We start from the raw sequence: 27,217 nt of genomic DNA on the forward strand, positions 1-27,217 counted from the left end.
CAGCAGAAGAGCCAAGTGCCTTAGGAGCAGCTGCCACCGCATCTCTGCTGCTCTGAGCCGAAACAGACAAGGAGGGTGGTTAAAGGAAAAGAGGCCAAGGGAGAAGGGTGCGAGCTCTGCTGCGGTGCGGGCCCGGGGATGGGGGGGGGGGGAGAGCAGGGACTCAGGATTGGGGGGGGGGGGGCGCAGGGACTGGACAATTGGGTGGAGGTGTGAGTAGGGGGTGTGCTGCCTGGGCTAGGGCTGTGAGACAGAGCGCAGGAAGGTAGGGCAGGATGGAGAGATGGTGCAAAGGGACCAGGAGGGCTTGAAAGGGTGGACAAGGGGGTCATGGAGAGGGAGAGAGAAAAGGGACAGGTCTGGGAGGAGATGGCAGAGTGGAAAGGGGGGGGGGGGCGGAGGAGATGAAGGAGGGAAAGGGATGCTGGTGAGACAGAAGAAAAGGGGCTGATGAAGGATGGGGATAGGGAGAGTGCGGGGGGGGGGGGGGGGGGGAAATGGCTATTAGAGTGGGTGAAAGAGTGGAGAGAAGACCGGAGGAGGAGTCAGGGGAGAGAGGAGAGAGTGGGAGATAGAATGAGGACTGAAGGACAGGAAAGATGAAAGGGAAAGCTCAATATTGGAGAGAGTGGTAGGGACTGAATGGACCAAGAAACAGAAAATAGAGGAGAATCCCTTGGCCATTTCCCCTCCGTTGATCCCGCTTCTTCCCTCCCCTCTCTGCTCTCTCCTTCCTCTCTGTCTCTGTTCCTTTTCACCATCCTCCCACTATCCTCACTCTTCTCTTTCCTCTCCTCTCCCTCCCTCTTTTCCAATCCATGCACTCCTCCTTCCTCCATCAGCTCCTTCCGTGATCCTCCCCGTCCCTCCTGTTCCTGCCTACCCCAGCTCTCTTCTGCTTTCCCTCTCTCACTTCCTCTTCCCTGTCCCTGCCCTCCAGCTCTCTCCGCCTCTGTTTTGCCTTCCTCCTTTCCTATTCCCCTGCCCTCTTGTCCCTTTCCCTTTCAATCCTGTCCTTCGCCCTCCTCTCCCGTCCCTGCCTCCCCCGGCGTCTCCGCCTCACCGCGGGCGGTCTCCCCCTCCCTCTCTGGTCCTCGCCGGCCCCCGTAGTCGCAGCCCCGCCCGCGCTCTGGTTCCGGGCTGGGGAGGGCGGGAGGTCCCCGCCCCGGAGAGCGAGAAGCCGAGAGCGCGGGAGCGGCGGGGGATTTGACAGCTCCGGGTCGAGATCGGGTCCCCTTCGGGGCTGCGGGTATGTCCGCGGGTTCCTGCCCCGTCCGCCACTGAGCCGCAGGCGAGGGAAAGCCCGGAGCCTGACGGAACCGGAGTCCGAACCGGAGTCATGGGGGACGGGGCGGAGGAGGAAGGGGACGGCGGCACCGTGACCGTGCAACACCGGCTCACCCACGGTAAGCACCGGATCGGGCTGTGGATACAGATAACGCACCGGGGATGTATCTAAGGCCAAGTATATATCGTAACCTTCTAGCATGGGGTGTGTGTGTGTGTGTGTGTGTGTGTGTGTGTGTGTGTGTGTCTGTCTCACTGTAACCTTCTGGCATAGAGATGTGTGTGTATGACACACTGTAACCTTCCATCATGGTGTGTGTGTGTCTCACTGTAACCTTCCGGCACAGGGATGTGTGTGTATGACACACTGTAACCTTCCATCATGGTGTGTGTTTGTGTGTCTCACTGTAACCTTCCGGCATAGAGATGTGTGTGTATGACACACTGTAACCTTCCAGCATGGTGTGTGTGTGTGTGTGTCTCACTGTAACCTTCCGGCACAGGGATGTGTGTGTATGACACACTGTAACCTTCCATCATGGTGTGTGTGTGTGTGTGTGTGTCTCACTGTAACCTTCCGGCATAGAGATGTGTGTGTATGACACACTGTAACCTTCCATCATGGTGTGTGTGTGTGTGTCTCACTGTAACCTTCCGGCATAGGGATGTGTGTGTATGATACAATGTAACCTTCCATCATGGTGTGTGTGTGTGTGTGTGTCTCACTGTAACCTTCCGGCATAGGGATGTGTGTGTATGACACACTGTAACCTTCCATCATGGTGTGTGTGTGTGTGTGTCTCACTGTAACCTTCCGGCACAGGGATGTGTGTGTATGACACACTGTAACCTTCCATCATGGTGTGTGTGTGTGTGTGTGTGTCTCACTGTAACCTTCCGGCATAGAGATGTGTGTGTATGACACACTGTAACCTTCCATCATGGTGTGTGTGTGTGTGTCTCACTGTAACCTTCCGGCATAGGGATGTGTGTGTATGATACAATGTAACCTTCCATCATGGTGTGTGTGTGTGTGTGTGTCTCACTGTAACCTTCCGGCATAGGGATGTGTGTGTATGATACAATGTAACCTTCCATCATGGTGTGTGTGTGTGTGTGTGTCTCACTGTAACCTTCCGGCATAGGGATGTGTGTGTATGATACAATGTAACCTTCCATCATGGTGTGTGTGTGTTTGTGTGTCTCACTGTAACCATCCGGCATAGGGATGTGTGTGTATGATACACTGTAACCTTCTAGCATGGTGTGTTGTATGTCTCACTGTAACCTTCCGGCATAGGGATGTGTGTGTATGACACATTGTAACCTTCCATCATGGTGTCTGTGTGTTTGTGTGTCTCACTGTAACCATCCGGCATAGGGATCTGTGTGTATGACACATTGTAACCTTCCATCATGGTGTGTGTGTGTTTGTGTGTCTCACTGTAACCTTCCGGCATATGGATGTGTGTTTATGATACACTGTAACCTTCCATCATGGTGTGTGTGTGTTTCACTGTAACCTTCCGGCATAGGGATGTGTGTGTATGACACATTGTAACCTTCCATCATGGTGTGTGTGTTTGTGTGTTTCACTGTAACCTTCCGGCATAGAGATGTGTGTGTATGACACATTGTAACCTTCCATCATGGTGTGTGTGTGTGTGTGTGTGTTTGTGTGTCTTACTGTAACCTTCCGGCATAGGGATGTGTGTGTATGATACACTGTAACCTTCTAGCATGGTGTGTTGTATGTCTCACTGTAACCTTCCGGCATAGGGATGTGTGTGTATGACACACTATAACCTTCCATCAGGGTGTATGTGTGTTTGTGTGTCTCACTGTAACCTTCCGGCATAGGCATGTGTGTGTATGACACACTGTAACCTTCCATCATGGTGTGTGAGTGTTTGTGTGTCTCACTGTAACCTTCCGGCATAGGGATGTGTGTGTATGACACACTGTAACCTTCCATCATGGTGTGTGTGTGTGTGTTTGTGTCTCTCACTGTAACCTTCCGGCATAGGGATGTGTGTGTATGACACATTGTAACCTTCCATCATGGTGTGTGTGTGTTTGTGTGTCTCACTGTAACCATCCGGCATAGGGATGTGTGTGTATGACACATTGTAACCTTCCATCATGGTGTGTGTGTGTTTGTGTGTCTCACTGTAACCTTCCGGCATAGGCATGTGTGTGTATGACACACTATAACCTTCCATCATGGTGTGTGAGTGTTTGTGTGTCTCACTGTAACCTTCCGGCATAGGGATGTGTGTGTATGACACACTGTAACTTTCCATCATGGTGTGTGTGTGTGTGTGTGTGTTTGTGTCTCTCACTGTAACCTTCCGGCATAGGGATGTGTGTGTATGACACACTGTAACCTTCCAACATGGTGTGTGTGTGTGTGTGTTTGTGTGTTTCACTGTAACCTTCCGGCATAGGGATGTGTGTGTATGACACATTGTAACCTTCCATCATGGTGTGTGTGTGTTTGTGTGTCTCACTGTAACCTTCCGGCATAGGCATGTGTGTGTATGACACACTATAACCTTCCATCAGGGTGTATGTGTGTTTGTGTGTCTCACTGTAACCTTCCGGCATAGGGATGTGTGTGTATGACACACTGTAACCTTCCATCATGGTGTGTGTGTGTGTTTGTGTCTCTCACTGTAACCTTCCGGCATAGGGATGTGTGTGTATGACACATTGTAACCTTCCATCATGGTGTGTGTGTGTTTGTGTGTCTCACTGTAACCATCCGGCATAGGGATGTGTGTGTATGACACATTGTAACCTTCCATCAGAGAGTGTGTGTGTTTGTGTGTCTCACTGTAACCTTCCGGCAAAGGCATGTGTGTGTATGACACACTATAACCTTCCATCAGGGTGTATGTGTGTTTGTGTGTCTCACTGTAACCTTCCGGCATAGGGATGTGTGTGTATGACACACTGTCACCTTCCATCATGGTGTGTGTGTGTGTGTGTGTGTGTGTTTGTGTCTCTCACTGTAACCTTCCGGCATAGGGATGTGTGTGTATGACACACTGTAACCTTCCAACATGGTGTGTGTGTGTGTGTGTTTGTGTGTTTCACTGTAACCTTCCGGCATAGGGATGTGTGTGTATGATACACTGTAAACTTCCATCATGGTGTGTGTGTGTTTGTGTGTTTCACTGTAACCTTCCGGCATAGGGATGTGTGTGTATGACACATTGTAACCTTCCATCATGGTGTGTGTGTGTTTGTGTGTCTCACTGTAACCATCCGGCATAGGGATGTGTGTGTATGACACACTGTAACCTTCTATCATGGTGTGTGTGTGTTTGTGTGTCTCACTGTAACCTTCCGGCATAGGCATGTGTGTGTGTGACACATTGTAACCTTCCATCATGGTTTGTGTGTCTCACTGTAACGATCCGGCATAGGGATGTGTGTGTATGACACATTATAACCTTCCATCATGGTGTGTGTGTGTGTTGTGTGTCTCACTGTAACCGTCCATCATGGTGTGTGTGTGTTTGTGTGTCTCACTGTAACCTTCCGGCACAGGGATGTGTGTGTATGACACATTGTAACCTTCCATCATGGTTTGTGTGTCTCACTGTAACCTTCCGGCATAGGCATGTGTGTGTATGACACACTGTAAACTTCCATCATGGTGTGTGTGTGTTTGTGTGTCTCACTGTAACCTTCCGGCACAGGGATGTGTGTGTATGACACACTGTAACCTTCCATCATGGTGTGTGTGTGTGTTTGTGTATCTCACTGTAACCTTCCGGCATAGGGATATGTGTGTATGACACACTGTAACCTTCCATCATGGTGTGTGTTTGTGTGTCTCACTGTAACCTTCCGGTACAGGAATGTGCGTGTATGACACACTGTAACCTTCCATCATGGTGTGTGTGTGTTTGTGTGTCTCACTGTAACCTTCCGGCACAGGAATGTGCGTGTATGACACACTGTAACCTTCCATCAAGGTGTGTGTGTGTTTGTGTGTCTCACTGTAACCTTCCGGCACAGGGATGTGTGTGTATGACACACTGTAACCTTCCATCATGGTGTGTGTGTTTGTGTATGTCACTGTAACCTTCCGGCATAGGGATGTGTGTGTATGACACACTGTAACCTTCCATCATGGTGTGTGTTTGTGTGTCTCACTGTAACCTTCCGGCATAGGGATGTGTGTGTATGACACACTGTAACCTTCCAGCATGGTGTGTGTGTGTTTCTGTGTCTCACTGTAACCATCCGGCATAGGGATGTGTGTGTATGACACACTGTAACCCTCCAGCATGGTGTGTGTGTGTCACACTGTAACCTTCCAGCACAAGAATGTGTGTGTGTCTCACTGTAACCTTTCAGCATGATTTGTGTGAGTGTCTCACTGTAACTTTCCCGCATAGGGATATGTGTGTGAGTGTCTCACTGTAACTTTCCCGCATAGGAATATGTGCATGAGTGTCTCACTGTATCCTCCCAGCACAGGGATGCGTGTGTCTCACTGTATCCTTCCAGCACCGGGATGTGTGTATGACACACTATAACCTTCCAGCATGGTGTGTGTGTTTGTGTGTCTCACTGTATCCTTCCGGCATAGGGATGTGTGTGTATGACACATTGTAACCTTCTAGCATGGTGTGTGTGTGTGTTTGTGCGAGTCTGTGTGTCTCACTGTAACCTTCCAGCATGGGGATGTGTGGGTGTTTGTGTGTCTCGATGTAACCTTCTGGAACAGGGATGTGTGTGTGGCACACTGTAACCTTCCAGCATGGTGTCTGTGTGTCACACTGTAATCTTCCAGCACGGGGATATATGTGTGTGTCTCACTGTAACCTTCTAGCATGGTGTGTGTGTGTGTCTCACTATAACTTTCCAAAACAGGGATGTGTGTGTGTGTGGGGGGGGTGTGTGTCTCACTGTAACCTTCCAGCTTGGGGATGTGTGTGTGTCTCACTATAACTTTCCAGCATGGGGATGTGTGTGTGTCTCACTGTAACCTTCCAGCACGGAGATGTGTGTGTCTCACTATAACCTTCCAGTACGGAGGTGTGTGCGTGTCACACTGTAACCTTCTAGCATGGTGTGTGTGTGTTTGTGTATCTCACTGTAACCTTCCGGCATAGGGATGTGTGTGTATGACACATTGTAACCTTCCATCATGGTGTGTGTGTGTGTGTCTCACTGTAACTTTCCAGCATGATGTGTGTGTGTGTCTCACTGTAACTTTCCAGCATAGGAATATGTGTGTGTCTCACTGTATCCTTCCAGCATGGGGATGTGTGTCTGTGTGTCTCACTGTATCCTTCCAGCACAGGGATGTGTGTCTCACTGTATCCTCCCAGCACAGGGATTTGTGTGTGTGTGTGTCTCTCACTGTATCCTTCCAGCACAGGGATGTGTGTGTGTGCCTCACTGTAACCTTCCAGCTTAGGGGTGTGTGTGTATGACATACTGTAACCTTCCAGCATGGTGTGTGTGTTTGTGTGTCTCACTGTAACCTTCTGGCATAGGGATGTGTGTGTACGACACACTGTAACCTTCCAGCATGGTGTGTGTGTGTTTGTGCGCGTCTGTGAGTCTCACTGTAACCTTCCAGCATGGGGTTGTGTGTATTTGAGTGTTTGTGTGTCTTGATGTAACCTTCTGGCACAGGGATGTGTGTGTGGCACACTGTAACCTTCCAGCATGGTATCTGTGTGTCACACTGTAACCTTCCAGCATCAGGAGTGGTGTTTGTGTCTCACTGTAACCTTCCAGCATGGTATGTGTGTCACACTGTAACCTTCCAGCATCAGGATTTGTGTTTGTGTCTCACTGTAACCTTCCAGCACGGAGATGTGTGTTGTGCGTGTGTCTCACTGTAAAATTCCAGCACAAGGATGTGTGCTTGTCACACTGTAACCTTCCAGCATGGTGTGTGTGTCTCTGTAACCTTCCAGCATGATGTGTGTGTGTGTGTGTGTGTGTCTCACTGTAACTTTCCAGCATAGGGATATGTGTGTGAGTGTCTCACTGTAACCTTCCAGCATGGGGATGTGTGTGCATGTGTCCCACTAACCTTCCAGCATGGGGATGTGTGTGTCTCACTGTATCCTTCCAGCGTGGGGATATGTGTGTCTCACTGTATCCTTCCAGCACAGGGATGTGTGTTGTGTGTGTGTCACTGTAAAATTCCAGCACAAGGATGTGTGCTTGTCACACTGTAACCTTCCAGCATGATGTGTGTGTGTCTCTCTGTAACCTTCCAGCATGGGGATGTGTGTACATGTGTCACACTAACCTTCCAGTATGGGGATGTGTGTGTCTGTGTGTCTCACGGTATCCTTCCATCATGGGGATGTGTGTGTCTCACTGTAAACTTCCAGCACAAGGATGTGTGCTTGTCACACTGTAACCTTCCAGCATGATGTGTGTGTGTCTCTGTAACCTTCCAGCATGGGGATGTGTGTACATGTGTCACACTAACCTTCCAGCATGGGGATGTGTGTGTCTCACTGTATCCTTCCAGCACAGGGATGTGTGTTGTGTGTGTGTGTGTCTCATTGTAACCTTCCAGCACAGAGATTTGTGTGTGTATGTTACACTGATAACTTCCAGCACAGGGATGTGTATGTGTGTCTCTCACTGTAACCTTCCAGCACAGTGTGTGTGTGTCTGTCACACTGTAACCTTCCAGCATGATGTGTATGTTTAACCATCCAGCATAGGGATGTGCGTGTCACCCTGTAAATCTTGCAGAACAGTGTTTGTGTCACATTGTAACCCTCTAGAACAGTGTATGTGTCCCATTGTAACCTTCCAGTACAGGGATGTGTGTATGTGTGTCACCGTGTAATCTTCCAGCTCTGTTTGTGTGTGTGTGTATATCACATTGTAATTTTCCAGCACAGGGATGTGTGTGTCACACTGTAACCTTCCAGTACAGGGATGTGTGTACACAAATACATACATCCCCATGCTAGAGGGTCACTGTAAAATTCCAGTGTGTATGTGTGTCACCCTGTAATCTTCCAGCTCTGTGTGTGTGTATATCACATTGTAATTTTCCAGCACAGGGATGTGTGTGTCACACTGTAACCTTCCAGTACAGGGATGTGTGTACACAAATACATACATCCCCATGCTAGAGGGTCACTGTAAAATTCCAGTGTGTATGTGTGTCACCCTGTAATCTTCCAGCTCTGTGTGTGTGTATATCACATTGTAATTTTCCAGCACGGGGATGTGTGTGTCACACCTTAACCTTCCAGTATGGGGATCTGTGTATATTTGTGTCACACTGTAACCTTCCAGCAGTGTGTGTGTGTGTCATATTATACCCTTCCAGCTTGGATGTGTGTGTGTGTATATATGTATGTCTGTGTGTGTGTATGTCATACTGTGACCCTCTAGCATGGGAATGTATGTATTTGTGTCACACTGCGACCTTCCAGTGTGGTAGTGTGGGTTAGGTGGGTGTGTGTATGTGTGTGTCACATTGTAACTTTCCAGCACAGGGATCTGTATGTTTATGTGTGTGGTATAATGCTATATAGGTTCTGGCACTGTGTGTATATATCTAACACTGTAACACACACAGTGTGTACTATAACTATCTAATCTAGCATGGCATATATATCTAATACTATGTATATGCTCTAATTCTATATACATTTGAGTAATGTGTATATTTAGACTTAGCTTCTGTGTGTATGTAATATATTTTTCTAGGAGAATGCGCCTGTTTATTTATTTAACAGTTTTTTATAAACTGCTTAAATCATATACATTGTACTAAGTGGTATACAGTTTGACATATAGCACAAAAACATACAAAACCAAACATTTCTAAACACAAAATAAAATGTACAAGTGTAGACACATGATTAAAATCATAAAAATCAAAAGCAGTAACAACCATAACACACACGACTGTATGTATGTCAAGTTAGATTTCAAGAGGCCTATTCTCACCTTTTCACTATAGTATATACATTACCTGTATATGTGTTGTAATGCATGTAACAATGTTACATGTGAGTGTCTATATTTAAGAGACAGGTTAGACAGATATACACACACAGGCTAATACCGTAAGACTCGTGGGAGAGCGGGCACTCTGTGTTGAGGAGGGTGGGAGGTCCCCGCCCCGGAGAGCGAGAAGCTGAGAGCGCGGGAGCGGCGGGGGATTTGACAGCTCTTGATCGAGATCGGGTCCCGTTCGAGGCTGCTGGTATGTCCGCGGGTTTCTGCCCCGTCCGCCACTGAACCGCAGGCGAGGGAAAGCCCGGAGCCTGACGGAACCGGAGTCCGAACCGGAGTCATGGGGGACGGGGCGGAGGAAGGAAGGGGACGGCGGCACCGTGACCGTGCAACACCGGCTCACCCACGGTAAGCACCGGGGTCGCGTTAATAAGAGGGCGCTAGGGACAATAGTGCCTCCCTAGCACCTCCTTATTTGCATAGAGGTGGCTGTCGGCGGGTTCCAACAACCGACGCTCAATTTTACCGGCGTCAGTTTCCGAACCCACTGACAGCCATGGGTTAGGAAAACGGATGCTCAGAATTTAACGCGTGCGCTAAACCCCTTACAGCATAAGAGGTAATAGACGTGCGCCGAAAACGCACTGCACTGTATCGGCCTGAGAGAGTGCTCTGCATGGTGAGAGACAGCACAGAGAGCGTGATATAGGCTATAGCCCAAGAGTAAACATACACCGACTTAAATCTATATACCCATTACAAGGTAGCAGAGGCCTCTTGAAATCTAAGGTGCGATATACAGTCTGTTAATGTAACATGCTCTTCATGTACATGCTCAACACTGTTCACATGCAACCTAGGACTGGGTGTGCATGTATGTAGCTATGTATGGATAACACGCTCTCTCAGTGTATATGGATTTAACTGTGGCTGTACACAGCATTGGTAATGTGTATATGTTTACTCTTGGGCCGTAGCGTGTATCAATTGCTTCTATATACGTCTATTTCACACTGTCTATGCCATCTCTTACCACACTTAGCATTCTGTGTGTATTAAATACAGACACACACATGCAGTATAAGACAGGTACAGGCAATGTGTACACTACATTGAGCAAGCAAGCATGGCCACAGTAATCCATGCCATTGCATTGTTACTTCTGTAATGTGTTATGCAATACCAGTGTGGAAAGGAAGCGCCTACAACTACTACAAATGCCGCAGCACCAGAACGGGAGGCTCTTATCGTGCCACACCCCATCCTGCACAAACCTTCCTAGCTATGGGTGCCGTACAAGGCCAGATTTAAAGCCCCAGCCCTGATATCGGGGGCTCTCCGGGTTACCCGAAGAACAGGCAGGCCTCCTGTCCTCCCTCCTCGGGGACCTCCCCATAGCACCCCCCCCCCCCTCACCTGGGAGAGGTCAGACGGTCTGACACCAGGCCAGTAGGCCTTGGCGACAGCAGCTGCCCCTGCCCTCTGCAGCTTCCTTCCAGAAGACTTATGCCTAATTCAGAATTAACTCCGTGGCCCAAAATTGATGACACCGTGGCTCTTCTGCCAGGCCTTGAAGAGGGGTGACGGCAAACCCTGCCAGACTCCGGGTTCCAGTCCCGTATGCCTTGTGCCAGGGGGACGAGGTTGCTGTTTTATACCGTGTTTGTGCACATATTTACATATAATATCTATTTATTGCCTATCACCATGATAGGCCTCTATTATGTGTTTCATTTGTCTCTAGATTTCTGTACCTCATAGGGTGTGTGTGGCTTGCGTTTGCTCCGTCTCTGCTGTAGTCTGTCCCGCTCCCAGTCCAGTGCGAAGGAGTTCCTGTGCATTGCGCCCACCTCTTCTCTAATGTAAGGCCGTAGCAGTCACCGCTCTAGTCTAACCTGATGTACCCCACCTTGAGTACGTTTCTTCAAAAACGTGGTTGATAAATTGTAATAAAGTGCGTGGATTATACAGATACAATGATACATGGTGTTGTATTCAGTGGAACAGAGAGACGGCCCTGCGAATGAGGACAGAATGTTATCTCTGCATGCACTTTGCTCCATGCACCACGATATACACATGTAAAAAGTATGTTGCTTTTGTGTGTTTACATCTTTGTAACTGGCTGTCCGTACCCTAGAATATGTAAAGCTCTTTCTATAAGAGGCGTCGGGTGTTTGTGTTATAGTCTGTACGCACATTAGCACAGAGCTCTCGTCTTTGTACATATCCGAGACTCACCTGCTGCGAACTCCTAGCACCTGACTGAAATAGGGTCCGCCCTGGTTGCTTACTTAGCTTTAAATTCATTTCAGCAGCTCTTTCCTGTCTACCCTTCCCCCCGGATGACTTGCCTAGGTGGTTACGGGTTCTATGATTGAGCAACGCAAGAGGGATGTCTCCTAGATCAGGCCCCTTGACGCCCTTTTTTTTTTTTTTTCTCCATCAGGGATCCCTGCCTTTGTTGCTATCATTTTCCCTCCCACGAAAGGTATGAGCACCTCTTCTCCACAACACAAGACACACTCACACCCTAACTGCCCGCTGCTATTTTCAGCCCCTGCACTCCCTGCATTTTGCCGGAGATTTCTCTGGTATTTTCAGCCCCTGCACTCCCTGCATTTTGCCGGAGTCTCCTCTGGTATTTTCAGCCCCTGCACTTCCTGCATTTTGCTGGAGATTCCTCTGGTACTTTCAGCCCTGCGCTCTCTGCATTTTGCCGGAGTCTCCTCTGGTATTTTCAGCCCCTGCACTCCCTGCATTTTACCAGAGTCTCCTCTGGTATTTTCAGCCCCTGCATGCCCTGCATTTTGCTGGAGATTCCTCTGGTATTTTCAGCCCCTGCACTTCCTGCATTTTGCTGGAGATTCCTCTGGTACTTTCAGCCCTGCGCTCTCTGCATTTTGCCGGAGTCTCCTCTGGTATTTTCAGCCCCAGCACTCCCTGCATTTTGCCGGAGTCTCCTCTGGTATTTTCAGCCCCAGCACTCCCTGCATTTTGCCGGAGTTTCTGGCATTTCTGGGCCCTCCCAGTATAGCGTGCAGACATAGGGAAGAGCTCTTCCGCTCTTCCTCCTGGAATCTGGGTCACCCCAGCCCGATGTTTCGTAAGGCTTTCCCTAGAAGAAGGTGACTTGTTACACGTGGAGAGATGAGTCAGAGCCTGTTACACAATCAGCCCGAGTCCAGGTTACAGCAGGAGAGGGTGGGAGGAAAATGCACCTCCCCCCCACACACTCACAAACCCCTACGCTGGCACCCTCTTCAGTGTGTGTGGGTCTCTCTCTTTCTCTCTGCTTGTTTCTCCCATCAGTGCTTGGAATATGTTTTCAGATTTGGAGTGCAATCCAAATTGTAATGTTTGGTGCTGTCTGTGGGCGGGCAGTCGGAGGTCAGGGAATGTGGATGCAGGAGGCAGATTCCAGACCCCCTCAGGTGGTGCTTAACCCCATCCCGATGAAGATGCTTGAGAATTCCAGGACGACTTAGGGGTGGAAATTTTGGATTTTAAGGATCGGGGAAGGGGAACAGTCAGAGCATGAGAAACAGTAGCGCTGCCACCTTATTCAGGGCCTCTTCCCTTATCTAGTGTCTGATCCTCATCGGGAAGTCATCCTGCACGGCTCCCAGTATTATCCCCCTTTCTCCTATGCCCCTTGTTCCTTATTTAGAGCAAGTCTGGCAGAGAACGACAGTTACAACCCTAAACGTTTTGCTGGGCAGACTGGCTGGGCCTTTGGATCTCTATCTGCAATCATTTACTCTGTTACCGTGAATGCCTGATGCAGTCTTCCCATTCTGATCTTTTGCTGACCACAAGATGTCACCCTAAGAGCAACGCACAGTTCTGACCTGTCCAGGTGTGAGCAGGTACAGTCCAGGCTGAGAGGAGCCAGAGCCGGGACTGGAACCCGGGTCTGCAGACCTCTGCAGCGCTCCCAGCCCAGGGAGCAGGAACCGGAATGACCTCTTAATCTCTGTACTCCTAGCCAAGGCTGGGAATGGAACTCAGACTTTACGCTCTGCGTTTTTCCCTCCTGCAGCAAACCTGACGGGACATGAGGAGAAGGTTGGCATGGAGAACTTTGAGCTGATAAAGGTCCTGGGAACTGGAGGTGAGATGGGGGGCTGGGTTGGGCGGGGGGAGGGGGTGGTCTGTCCCTGAGAAACCAGAAGTGGAGGAGGGGGGACTTTTGTCCTTAAGTTCTGGCCATGAGCAGGTGGTTGGCAGGTTTACTTAAGTGTGTGTCGGTGGTTCACTGAACGCAGCCCACAGGACTTGATATGAGGCCTGTATGTTGTATGTTCTGTGGTCACTGTATGTGCCCCATGGATTGGGATGAGTAAGGGGTAGGGTGAATATTGGGGGTATTGAGACTGAATGTGAGGGGTGGGAGTACTGGGAGTGAATGTGGGGGGTGGGAATATGAATGTGGGGGGGGGTGTGAGAGTACTGGGAGTGAATGTGGGGATGAGAGCACTGGGAGTGAATGTGGGGGGGGGGGGTAGAGTACTGGGAGTGAATGTGGGGGGGGGGTAGAGTACTGGGAGTGAATGTGAGGGGGGAGTATGAATGTGGGGGGGTAGAGGTAGTAGTAGAGTACTGGGAGTGAATGTGGGGGGGTGGGAATATGAATGGGAGGGGGATGATAGTGGGAGTGAATGTGAGGGGGGGGAGTATGAATGTGGGGGAGTAGAGTACTGGGAGTGAATGTGGGGGTGGGAATATGAATGTGAGGGGGGATGATAGTACTGGGGAGTGAATGTGGGGGGGGAGTATGAATGTGGGGGAGTAGAGTACTGGGAGTGAATGTGGGGGGTGGGAATATGAATGTGAGGGGGATGATAGTACTGGGAGTGAATGTGAGGGGGGAGTATGAATGTGGGGGAGTAGAGTACTGGGAGTGAATGTGGGGGGTGGGAATATGAATGTGAGGGGGATGATAGTACTGGGAGTGAATGTGGGGGGGGGTAGAGTACTGGGAGTGAATGTGGGGGGGGGGGTAGAGTACTGGGAGTGAATGTGAGGGGGGAGTATGAATGTGGGGGGGTAGAGTACTGGGAGTGAATGTGGGGGGGGGGGTTAGAGTACTGGGAGTGAATGTGGGGGGGGGGAGTATGAATGTGGGGGGGTAGAGTACTGGGAGTGAATGGGGGGGGGGTTAGAGTACTGGGAGTGAATGTGGGGGTGGGAATATGAATGTGAGGGGGATGATAGTACTGGGAGTGAATGTGTGGGGGGGGTTAGAGTACTGGGAGTGAATGTGTGGGGGGGGGTTTAGAGTACTGGGAGTGAATGTGGGGGGTGGGAGTATGAATGTGGGGGGCAGAGTACTAAGAATGAATGTGGGGGTGGGAGTATGACCTAAGGCCCTGAGAATGAGTGTCCCTGGGATTTCTTACATAATTCATGGGCCTTTGCCCCACTCTCCGTTTTCTCTGGCGTACCCCATGTTCTGCGTGTCCTTTCTCTCTGGCGTACCCCGTGTTCTGCGTGTCCTTTCTCTCTGGCGTACCCCATGTTCTCCATGTCTTTCTCTCTGGCGTACCCCGTGTTCTGCGTGTCCTTTCTCTCTGGCGTACCCCGTGTTCTCCATGTCTTTCTCTCTGGCGTACCCCATGTTCTCCATGTCTTTCTCTCTGGCGTACCCCGTGTTCTCCGTGTCCTTCTCTCTGGCGTACCCCGTGTTCCACGTGTCCTCCTCTCTGGCGTACCCCGTGTTCTGCGTGTCCTTCTCTCTGGCGTACTCCGTGTTCTGCGTGTCCTCCTCTCTGGCGTACCCCGTGTTCTGCGTGTCCTCTCTCTGGCGTACCCCGTGTTCTGCGTGTCCTTTCTCTCTGGCGTACCCCGTGTTCTGCGTGTCTTTCTCTCTGGTGTACCCCGTGTTCTGCGTGTCCTTCTCTCTGGCGTACCCCATGTTCTGCGTGTCCTTCTCTCTGGCGTACCCCATGTTCTGCGTGTCCTTCTCTCTGGCGTACCCCGTGTTCTGCGTGTCCTCCTCTCTGGCGTACCCCGTGTTCTCCGTGTCTTTCTCTCTGGTGTACCCCATGTTCTGCGTGTCCTCCTCTCTGGCGTACCCCGTGTTCTGCGTGTCCTCCTCTCTGGTGTACCCCGTGTTCTGCGTGTCCTTCTCTCTGGCGTACCCCATGTTCTGCGTGTCCTTCTCTCTGGTGCATCCATACACTGACACGCTCTCTCTCCCCTCAGCGTATGGGAAGGTGTTCCTGGTGCGGAAGACAACAGGCCATGACTCGGGGAAACTGTATGCAATGAAGGTGCTGAAAAAAGCTGCCATTGTGCAGAAAGCGAAGACCACAGAGCACACCAAGACGGAGCGCCTGGTGCTGGAGCACATCCGTCAGTCTCCGTTTCTCGTCACGCTGCACTACGCCTTCCAGACTCACGCCAAGCTGCACCTCATCCTGGGTAAGGGGCACCATCTCTCCACTCCCTTCCCCACTTTCATGCTGCACCTCATCCTGTGTTTGCCCGTCTCCCACCCACATCCTGGGTGAGGAGCCATGAGGTGACCACCTGACCTGACTTCTCCTCCCCTTTTCTCAGATTACGTCAGTGGGGGGGAGATGTTCACACACCTCTACCAGAGAGATCACTTCTCAGAGGACGAGGTCCGGATCTACATCGGGGAGATAATCCTGGCCCTGGAGCACCTGCACCGGGTGAGACAGGGGTGAGGAGTGGAAGGGGTGAAACCTCTAGGGCAGTCCCAGCTCTCGCTGTGGCAGTGCGTGGGAAGCCGGTGGTGGGAGGATGGGACCCCCCCTCCAACCCCCCCCCGGTGGGGGAATGGAGCAGACCAAACTCCTGCTGACGGTGTGACCGCATGGGCCATCGTTGCGTATGTTAAGCTGCTTTTTCAGGAGGCTGAAAGTTTGCAGGTCCCATTTTTTTTTTTTTTTTTTGGAAATCTTTGCCAGCTGGGGTTCAGAACGAGCCCCGTATAAAAGACGTTCAGGTGTTAATGTGTCTGCTTATCTGGATCATGTTTGGCCACCAGCGACATGAGTCAGGGTTGTTTTGGATTGTATTTTAATTTTGTACAGTAAATCTGCCTTATGCTTATGGATGCTGATTCTGGAACCCGCCTAGGACTATGGGTAAGAGGGGTATAAACGTTTTAAATAAATAAATTGAAACCTGAGAGGCCCAGGTCTGCACAGATAATCTCGGGCCTTTCCTATGTTCTTCTGTCCTCTGCTCCCACTTTCTTGAACTCTTGTGTCTGTCTGTCCTTCATCCTCCCCTTTCAGCTGGACATCGTATACCGGGACATCAAGTTGGAAAACATCCTTTTGGATAGCGAAGGTCATGTTGTGCTGACGGACTTTGGCCTCAGCAAGGAGTTTGTCACGGAGGAGGTAAGTGCGGGGGTCAGAGCGTCTTCCCCTCCCCCCTCCTGTACCCCCTGTTCCCACGCAGTCAGAGGAAGAGGATGAGGGAAGGTCCCCAATCCTTAGGGCGTTCTTGCTTCGCTGAGGGGCATCGTATTGATTAGCTGTGATCCATTCCCAATAACTTTTTTCTCTGATGAAGTAGTTTGAACGAACAGAAATAAAAGGTTAACAAATAAAAAAAAGTCAGGTAATATCTTTTTATTGGACTAACTTAATCCATTTCTTGGCTAATGTTTGAGAGCTGAGACACTCTTTCTTCTTCAGCTCAGAGCGCATAAGAGCAAAAAAAAAGACATTTACCAGAAATCTAGCATGGTGTGGCTGTCAGTTCTAAAGCGTCTGATCATTTTTTCTTCAAAATTCTGCTGCTCCTGGATAGTTTTACATTTTCCTTTGTTTATTCTGACCATAAGGTCGATGCAGTGGCCCGGTTCTGAAACGTGCGCCTCCATGGCACTGTTGGCCTGGTCTTCCCCGGGGTGTTTGATTTTATGTCTGTATGACTTGTAGGGATGAACAGGGAAAAAATTGATTTGGGGTTTAGATTTTTTTTTTTTTTTCCTCCCAGATATCGCTTTGTTCAATGTTTATTTTGTTTCTGTAGCTTGCAGAAATTAAATAAACATTTAAAAACTACCCAAAAACAAAACAAAAAAAACAAACAACCCAGGGCTTTCCCAAGCCTCTCTGTGCCCTATCTCTCCCACCCCCAAAAAATAGCCAGGGCCAGGAACTTCCACGGCCTCCACTTACCCCGTTCATTGGTCAGATTCATATTGACACAGCTGATCCAGACCTAAAGCCAAGACCTGGCCTAGAGGCTGGGTCCAAAGACCTAGGCCTTATGCTTGGGCCCGGCCTGGAAGTCGAGTCCTGTTCCTGGGGCCTCAGACTATAGACCCAGGTCCGATGCCAGGGCCTGGCTTGGAGGCTGGGTCCTGATGCTGAGGCTTTGGCAGATCCCAATGCCAGGGCCCTGCTCAGGCTCAGAAACCAGGGACCCAGGCCTCCAGACATCTTCTTCCATCAGTGTGCTCTTCAAAATGGCACCCTCCGCTTGGAGGTCTTGCTAGAGTGACGTCTCTCCGGAGTTTTCCTCCTGAGAGGAGGCTCCAGAGAGACGTCACTCCGGTGCATCCTCCAAGCAGAGGGCGCTATTTTGAAAAGGACGTCGATGGGGAAAAAAATGTCAGGAGGCCTGGTCCCCAGCCTCTGGGCCTAGGCTAAGGCTGAAGCCCTGATTATGGGACTTAGCATCGGGCCTAGGCCTCAGGATCCGGCTCCTGGACCAGGCCGAGCCCTGGCATCAAGCCTGGGCCTAGTCTGAAGTTCCAGTCTCGGGCCACTGCAAGTAGGTTGGTCTGATCAGGTATGAAGTACTGGCAAGACACAGACACGCAGTTTAGCCCTTCTCCTTATAGACATAATACAAATATGTTTCAGAAATCATATCAGTATCTAATGAATGTGTCATCTGTGATCTTTGGGAGTATATTAAACTGTACCAGAACCCCAAAACTGCCAAACTGTTCCTATCGTGAAATATCCCACCACACAACAAGAACAGTAAAACACATTTCTTCAGTTTCTCTTTACAATTTTATACCCAATAATATTAACATTTAATATGGTAATTATACTGGCAAGCAGGTGGGGCGCCACAGAAAAGAGATGTGAGTTATAACTTTGTCACAGATGGCGGGTGTTGCTGCTGTGAGGACATGGAAATCGGTGCCCTATAGGGACTGTAATTGACTTAAGAAAAATCAAACGGAATCTGTCATTTTCCCCATCTTTCATAAAACTTGGTTGGATGTAGGCTTTTGTGCAAAATGTATAGGTTCTTTAGTCTAAGATGCATATGTTTTTAATACATCTGGCATGTCTATAAGTTTTAAATGATTTTTATAAAACTTTGTAAAGTTGTATGAGATTTAGGTGTAATTACCATAATAAATGTTCATATTATTGGTTAGACAATTGTAAAGAGAAACTGAAGAATTGTGTTTTACTGTTCTTGGTGTGTAGTGGGATGGTGTATTAGGGTTGCCGATTTTTCCACAGATCGGGACTGGCTACCAGGATGTTTGAGGGGTTCCCCTTATTTGCATAAATGTACCTATATTTCCCCCCTCAGCCCCTGAACCTGCCTCCTTTCTCTCTCCCTCTTTCACCTGTTCTTGTGCCACTGTTGTCTCTCTTCCCTCTCCTCTGACCCCTTCTATCCCTTTCTCCTTTCTCTGTGTTTTTCTCCTTCCTTCAGCCCCATGCCCACCTCTGTACTTCTCTCCCTCCTCCAGTCCCTGTGCACCCCACCTCTCTCTCCTCCATTGCCTATGCCTTCTTCTGTGTTTTCCTCCCTCCTCCAGCCCCTCTGCCATTCTCTCTCTCTCTCCCTACATTGTTTCTCTCTCCCTTCCTTCATCTCTGCCCCATTTCTCTTCTCTCTGACTTGAGCAGTTCTCTGCTGTCATCTCCCAAAACACAGTGGGACCCCCAGAGAGGACATTTATTTGCCTCTGGCTCGCCAGAGGTGCAGAAGTTAAGAGCAGCTGAGAGGGGGAGTCTGGGATATGGCCCCGCCCCCTCTTCCCAAGCTTCCAGTCACAGAGGTGGGGGCGGGGCTGCAGGGGGGAGTTTCACAGAGGTCCCGCCCCCCCCCCCCTCTTCACAGCTTCTAATCGCTGGGCAGGGAGAGGAGATGGGGAGGAGCCGCAGCTTTTATGCATTTAAAAAACTTTCGGCAGTTAAGGATATGTTCTTATGCCGCTGGTTCTGCCTTCCAAGCCCCCATCTGTAAGCAGGAACCAGACTTGGAGGTCCATATTCAGACACAGTCCCAATAGCAAAGTTAACTTCTTAGATAGGCAGCTAAATGCTTTTGAATACGGCGCTCTTGGTGCCTGGTCAGTACTTCTGACCGGGCGCTGTACAAGAGAGCCGTAGCTAGCCTGTGACCAATATGGTCGCGGCCATAGGTGCCATTGCTCAAGGGCACTGCCAGCCCATCGCATGAATAACTAATGCATCGGGGGGTGGGGGGGGGGGTTGGAAGAGGAGCATGGGCTTCCCCTTTCTCCCCCTGCAGCTAAAACCTCAGCCACACTATTTATTTATTTTTAAACTTTTCTGTACCGTCGTTTAGTAATGCACCATCACAACGGTTTACAGAGAGGCCCGTAAATAGGTTTGGTTTGGTTTGTAAATTATCTAGTAGGTGCCAATAAATTTTTCGGTTACACGTTTCAAAAATTATAATCTATAGGGAAAGTGGATTGGTATTTCCATTTATATGATTGATAGGATGATCATATATGTTTTATACTGTACTTCTTTTAAATTAATACATAATTATGAGAAAAAAATAATAAAGTAGGCAATTACGCTGTTAGTTGACTTTCAGCTGTGGGTCGGTGTTCTTTTGCGTTTCTTACTCACCGATCTCACTGTGGAAAGCTTTTTTGAAGAGCCATGTTTTTAAACTTTTTTTGAAGAGTTTTAGATCTCTCATCAATCTTATTTCGAGTGGCAGTGTGTTCCATAATATTGGACCGGCTAGGGATAGTGCTCTCTCTCTAACTTGGGTCAGTTTTGCTGTTTTGACCGAGGGTATGGTTAGTAGAGCTTCATTGGCTGATCTGAGGTTTCTCTGGGGGACATGCAATCGCAGTGCGGTGTTTAGCCAATCAGCATTTTCGTCATTGATTAGTTTGTGAATTGTGCATAGCGTTTTAAATTGCACTCTTTGTTCTATTGGCAGCCAGTGTAATTCGGCAAGTGTTTGAGTGATGAGATCCCTTCTGCTTTTTCCAGTAAAGCAGAAGGGATCTCATCACTCAAATACTTTGACCTACAGGGCTCTGTCTCTACAGAATCCCCCAGGGATCAAACATCAGCAGTTTGACTCCTGCACTTCAAACTGAACCACATGGGGCTCCGAGACAGAACCCCCCACGTTTCGAATAAAGGGGGCTGAGATTTCAGCCGTGAGCCGGAAGACGAAAGAGGTGTTGTGTCTGTGGTAGGAGGCTGCCAAACAAAGGAGGTGGGGATTTGTGAGAAGATAAGGGGTAGAAGGGAGAGTGGTGGAAGAATGGAGACTGGGAAACTGGGGAGTGAGAGAGCAGGGGAAGAATGGGATCAGATCAGGTGGGCACTGGGAAGTGGGAAAGCAAGGTAGGAATGGGGACTATGGGAGAGTTCAGATGGGGGCTGTAACGCTGAAATGGGGGAGAAATCAGGGGAAGAATGGACTGGGAGGGTGAGAGAGCATGGGGAGAACTGGACTGGGGACTGGGAGAGCAGGGCAAGACAGGGCGGTCACTTGGGGACTAGGGAGAGAGAGGCAGGTGAAGAACATAGGCTGGTAGGAGAGTGGGGAAGAGCAGGGGAAGAACGGGGGACTCTGTGACCAGGGTGCAAGAGCAGGAACTCAGTGACTGGGGATGTGGGGACTCGGAAGGGCAGAGAATCTGAGATAGGGTGGAGGGGGAGCAAAACAAGGACTTGAGATGCCGAAAGCAGGGACACGGACTGAGCAGTCACTTGGAGCAAATAGTAGGAATGTGGCAATTGGGTGAGTATGAGTGGGGGGTGTATTAGATGAGCTGGGAAAGGTATTAATGAGGGTGTGAATGACCTGGAGTACTGGAGAGAGTATGAGAGGCAGGGGAAAAGGATTCGGGTGCTGTGAAGGGGAAAGGGGCCAGAAGGCAGTGAAAGAGAAGCAATTGAAGGCTGGACAGGGGGCAAGAGAGAGAACAAAGAGGCCAAGGAGGAAAATCATGACATGAAAGGGAGCTGGAGCCGAGAGAGGCAGAGGAAGGTAGGTGAGGGTTGGGCTGGGTATGAGTACAGAAGGGAGGAATGGGTGAAAAACAGAAAAGAAATAAGAGGTTGGGGAAGCATAAAAGATGGAGGGAATGGGAAGGGGCGGGAGATAGAAAACGGGTAGATAGGTGAGAGGTGAAAAGAGGGAGACTGAGGCCTGGAGGATTAGAGGGGGAAGAGGAGGGTTGAAAGTTATGGCTGAGATTAGAGGGCAAAGAAGAGAGAAATCAAGAATAAAGATGGAAGGGAAAGACTAGTGTCGGAGACAGATATAGGAAAGGGAGAAGACAGAAGGAGGGAGAAGAAATGGAAAATGGGAAGAAGATCCTGGAAAAGAACTTAGGAGAAGAATAAAAGATTAAGTAGATCCATTTTCTTTTATTATGTTGTGTTTTTATGATGTTATTTTAATTTTCCATCTTTATGTTTTGTTAAATTTAAAGTTAATTTTATTTTATTTCAATATCCTTAGGATAAAGATATTTAGTAATATTGATAGTTTTTATTTTATTTATTTATTTATTTAAGGTCTCTTTTATACCGACATCCGTTGACACATCGCATCGGTTTACAAAAAACAAAAACATTTGGGCAGAGCCCTTACATATAACAGCGGAACAAGGTTAACTTTTGGGCGGGGCCCTTACATATAACCAATAGAGTACATTAAACAGGGGGGTGAAAAACTAGCTATAAATATAACTCAATATGAGTAAACCAACTATATACACAGATAGGAGAGTTCAAAGTACAAAAAACAGCAGGCAAATTCTTAGTCTTAAATCGGAGGCATTCATAGTCATAGCTCGAAGAGTATATATTATAGAGGAATTCACTAATGGGGGAAATTCTAAGTGGTAGGGGGGGATATGGAGTAGGCTTGCTGAAAAAGCAAGGTTTTCAGTTTTTTTTTGAATTTGGGTGTATGTGTCTCTAGGCGTATATCATGGGGTAGGGAGTTCCATAAGGTGGGGCCGGCGAGGGAGAAAGCTCTGCTAATAGTAGAGGATAGTTTGAAAGTTTTGATGGGTTGGGCACGAAGGGTTCCTTGAAGGGCTGTGCGGGTGGGTCTGTTGGAGGTGCGGGGGAGGAGGGGTCTGTTGGTGATAAGTGATAAGTGATAAGTGATAAGTGATAAGTGAAAAGTTACTATGTAATTTTTATTCATACTTTTTATTATTTTTTTTTAATTATTATTTATTTCTCAAAATTTTTACAAACAAGCAAAATAAAACTTGTTACAGATATATGGAGTATATAAGAAATCAAAAAGAAAAGAAAACTTTACCAGCATTAATAACATTAATTTCTTTCTCCATGTTATTCTAAGTCCACTATATTGGGGGATCAAAAGATAAGAAATATACAAGGCATAACTATAACAAAAAGGACTTTGAAATTATTGACGAACAATCTAGGTTAGCCTTCCTTCTATAAATCATAGAGCATATTGTCTTACTGAGGGTTAGTATCTCCCGTAACTAGGTTAGTTTTCTCAGAGATAAAAGTTTTCAATTGTGACGGTTGGAAAAAACAATATTTGATCTTTTGATATTCAATGCAACACTTGCATGGATACTTTAATTTATATTATTTTATTTTTATTTTCACTTTATGAGAGTATAGTATTTATTATTTTTGCTCAATATTGTAAACTGTTTTTGTTCAAATCTAATTTGCTAAAGTCGGTATATAAAAAGTCTTAAATAAATAAAAAGAGGATCAGGACCAAATTAACTGCCTGTACAAAACGTAGAAAAGAAAACATTTTATTTTCAGTTTAATGGGAGAGGAATGTGCCCTGCTTTGGGAATGCACATTTCTTATATCTTTCTGTGTTGCATTTCTGTTTCTCTTTCTCCCATGTTGCACCGTGGTTTCCATTTTTTGTTTTTGTCTGCGTGTTTCTAAATCTAATTTGTGGGCCCTTATTTTGTATTGGGTAAGGGTCAGCCTGTGCTGTGCTTGTATTACTGCATTGAGGGATTCTGTTAGCATGCAGTGTCAGTGTAGGGATCTATAGCTTGTTCTGTTTTTCCAGGAGGAGGTGTATTGGTGTTCTAGGGCCTGTAGTAGTGATTGTAGTGCTTCCCTCTCTTAAATAAGGTTGTTGCTATTATAGTATGGCAGTTTGCTATAAAGGTTCTGAGTAGGTTTTTAGCAGGGTTTTGTAGTGCATCACAATGTAGTGCATCCACAATAGTGGAGAGAGTGTTTTGCTGTTAATGAAATCTAGACCCAAATTAGTTTAATATAATCAAAAATCCTATAATTCAATGGACAATAAAAAGGCATTACAAAAAAATGTTTTGTTTCAACAGATCTATAAAACCAGCACTTGCGTATTATTACGGTCATTCTTAGCGTGTGACAGCATTTTTTTTTTTTTTTTTTTTTTACCGGAGGTGACGACTTAGGGGACGCCTGCCCAGTCTCTTTAAACAAACAAAAATGTCACTCAAATGACGCCAAGCGCCTTCAAGTTTCTTTTTAAACAAGCGAGAATGTCATTTCAAAAGCATCAGGTGCCAGACCTCATGCTGTATGATGACATCCAATTCATTACTAAAGTGCTGAATACCACTCTATTGCATTATTCAGTCCATAAGGGTGGACCATATTTAACGGAAGATCCACCTCTGTTCTTTCTGAATTAAAAGAAATTTAGGATCTCCCCCCGTGGGTTCAAATGAACCTTTTGCTTTGACCCTCCACTCTAGATCCTTGAACCGATGAGATGATTGAATACAGTGCTGTACCATGGGAGCTTGCAACTTAGAAGTTTGGATGCAGCTGAGATGTTCTATTAATCACTTTCTGATTGGACGCTTAATTCGTCCCACATAAATCTTATCACATGAGCACCAAATTATAAGATGACCTTAAAGGTAGTGCAGTCAGTGTAGTTACCTGATTTATACTGCACTCCCGTACTATCTGACCAACTGTGTAAAAAAAAAAAAGCGACATCACACACTAAGAATGACCGTAATAATATGTAAGTGCTGGTTTTATACATCTGTTGAAACAAAAATCTGTTTGATTTTCAATATATTGTTTTTTACAGACGCTTGTTCAGCCCCTTGGAGAAAAAAAGCCATGACATTATCTTCCCCTACTGCCTATACCAAAAAAAAAGATAATTTTTGTTTATATCGGGATGGGTTGCGGATTTTATAATTACTGTGCATTGTTGAGAGATTTTTTTTTTTTTATAACAAGCTGTTTATTGAATTGAAAGAATGAATTAATAGTCAGTTGGTTAATGTCAGGGCCGGGTAGCCCTCTGGCCGCTCCGAAGCCCTTTCGGACTGACGAACAGGAACAGCGAGTGCATGAGCCTCCTGTGCCGCGGAGCAGCCTCAAGGCAAGGCCCAGGACCCACGCCATCGGCAGGCGAGCATGTCCTGACGTGGACCAGACAGAGTTCCTGAGCCTATACAAAGGCAGGACGTATCGCTGAAAGTTTGACAAAGACAAACTGAACCAGAGAACTAGCAAGGGGCAAGGCTAATGGCTTCAGAAAAGACTGATGACTTGTAACAAGGCTGATGGCTTGAACAGCTGAAATGAAGACCAGAACCAGGCCGAGCCGGAGACAGGAACCAAGCCGAAATGAAGACTGCAGCAAAGTCCCAGCAGAAGGTCCAGGGTCCGGCAGACAAGAAGGCAAGCGAGATCCAACACAATCTGGGGTCAAGGCAGACAGCAAGCAAGGAGAATCCAGTGACCGGTCCAGGGTCAAGGTGTTGGGATTTGTAAGTATGTGGACCCTTTGAGCGAGGCGAGAGGTGGAACCGCCCAGGGGGAGGAGCCACACTGATCCTCACCGTCGGAAGGCGGAGTCTCAGCTGCGAGATGGGATACAGCAGCAGGTAGAATGAGAGTGACCCCTGGAGGCGGGCCACAGAGCGGCAGCGCAGCTGCTGACGTCAAACTCAGCTCGGGAACTGGAGTAGACAAATAGTAATGGCACTTCCCGAGGAGCGGGGGTGCTGGTAGAAGTACAGTCACTAAAATACACTGGGTCCCTCAGTGGGAGGTCACGGGGTACACCGGCGAGGGTTCCTCTTCAGATGTCACGGCAATGGTCCACAGAGTGGGGTACACCGGAGAGAGTTCCCACGAAGAGAATCACACAGGAACCACAGTGTAGTACTCACAGCGACTGAAGGCAGTAGCAGGTCCGGAGAAGCCTCGGGGAGCGAGGCAGGCAGGAATCCGTGTGAAGGCCCTCCGAGGAGCGGATAGCCAAGAGACGAGATAGGGCCCCCGAGGAGCGGGTACCCGATAGTCGCCAACACGGAAGCAGGAACCAGAACAGCGTTGCAGAGAGAGTAGATAGTTGTAGCAAGTGAACTCGTTACCAAGTCGCTGTCTGTCTGGGCTGGTGAGCTTAAGTATCCAGGTTGAGTGACGTCATCTGGTGGGGACGCCCCCGAGGTTCCCGCCATGATGTGGTTAAAGTAGGTCGGGGAGCGAGTGTGCGCTTAGGAAACACAGCGCATCATCTCAGTAATAGGGACGTAAACTCCCTCCATTATCAAATAGTTTGTGATGTAGCACAAAACCCTGCAAAAATGTCAGAACCCATGTTGCACACCTGCCGTACCAAAACAGCACTAACCCCCCAGACGTCAAGCAGCCTATGACGAGGGCTGCCAAATCAACCCAGGTCGACCAACCAGATTAATCTCGTCCTGCTTTTGCTCCATCGTCCGCATGGCGTTGTAGTTCCAATTGGCCTGTTTACGTCCCATAGGTAATCTGCATGCAGTGGGGCAACACCAAGACTGGACTAGCCTGTTTGGTTGATCTAGGGTGAGTTGGCAACACTATAAATATTCCACTGAGCCCCAGAACATCAATAAACCTCCTACTGGGAAAACAAACCAAGCCAGATTGCTCCAGACCCGTGCACAGAAACTACATGCCAGCAGAATACCTCACCTTGATATATATATTTTTTTATTTTTTTTTTTTTATTTTATTTTTTTTTTTAATTTAATTTTTTTTTTGTTTGTTTGTTTAGATTTAGTTTAGGCCTTTTTATTGGAAGCTCAAGGTGAGTTACAAATTCAGGTACAGACGATGTTTCTCTGTCGCAGATGACACAAAATTGTGCAGAGTAGTTAAATCACAAGCTGAGTTACAAATTCAGGTACAGACGATGTTTCTCTGTCGCAGATGACACAAAATTGTGCAGAGTAGTTAAATCACAAGCAGATTGTGATAAATTGCAGGAAGACCTTGTGAGACTGGAAAATTGGGCATCCAAATGGCAGATGAAATTTAATGTGGATAAGTGCAAGGTGATGCATATAGGGAAAAATAACCCATGCTATAATTACACGATGTTGGGTTCCATATTAGGTGCTACAACCCAAGAAAGAGATCTAGGTGTCATAGTGGATAACACATTGAAATCGTCGGTTCAGTGTGCTGCAGCAGTCAAAAAAGCAAACAGAATGTTGGGAATTATTAGAAAAGGAATGATGAATAAAACGGAAAATGTCATAATGCCTCTGTATCGCTCCATGGTGAGACCGCACCTTGAATACTGTGTACAATTCTGGTCGCCGCATCTCAAAAAAGATATAATTGCGATGGAGAAGGTACAGAGAAGGGCTACCAAAATGATAAGGGGAATGGAACAACTCCCCTATGAGGAAAGACTAAAGAGGTTAGGACTTTTCAGCTTGGAGAAGAGACGA

The 27,217-nt window shown here is 47.9% G+C and overlaps 1 protein-coding gene across 2 annotated transcripts in view; it reads left to right on the top strand.

The window, feature by feature from the left end:
* Nucleotides 1-908: 908 nt before the first annotated feature.
* RPS6KA4 (ribosomal protein S6 kinase A4) overlaps nt 909-27,217 on the top strand; it is a 47,828-nt gene continuing 21,519 nt past the window's right edge. The window contains exons 1-5 of one of the 2 annotated variants that reach the window (XM_029614805.1): nt 909-1,406; nt 13,301-13,372; nt 15,466-15,684; nt 15,823-15,938; nt 16,530-16,637. In XM_029614805.1, the coding sequence (XP_029470665.1) occupies nt 1,340-1,406; nt 13,301-13,372; nt 15,466-15,684; nt 15,823-15,938; nt 16,530-16,637 (582 nt within the window). In that variant the 5' untranslated portion in view covers nt 909-1,339. Of the gene's footprint in view, nt 1,407-9,508; nt 9,667-13,300; nt 13,373-15,465; nt 15,685-15,822; nt 15,939-16,529; nt 16,638-27,217 lie in introns of those variants that run through there. The other variant, XM_029614806.1, reaches the window with a different exon arrangement.

The sequence above is a fragment of the Rhinatrema bivittatum genome, chromosome 8, assembly GCF_901001135.1.
Source record: "Rhinatrema bivittatum chromosome 8, aRhiBiv1.1, whole genome shotgun sequence".
NCBI lineage: Eukaryota > Metazoa > Chordata > Amphibia > Gymnophiona > Rhinatrematidae > Rhinatrema > Rhinatrema bivittatum.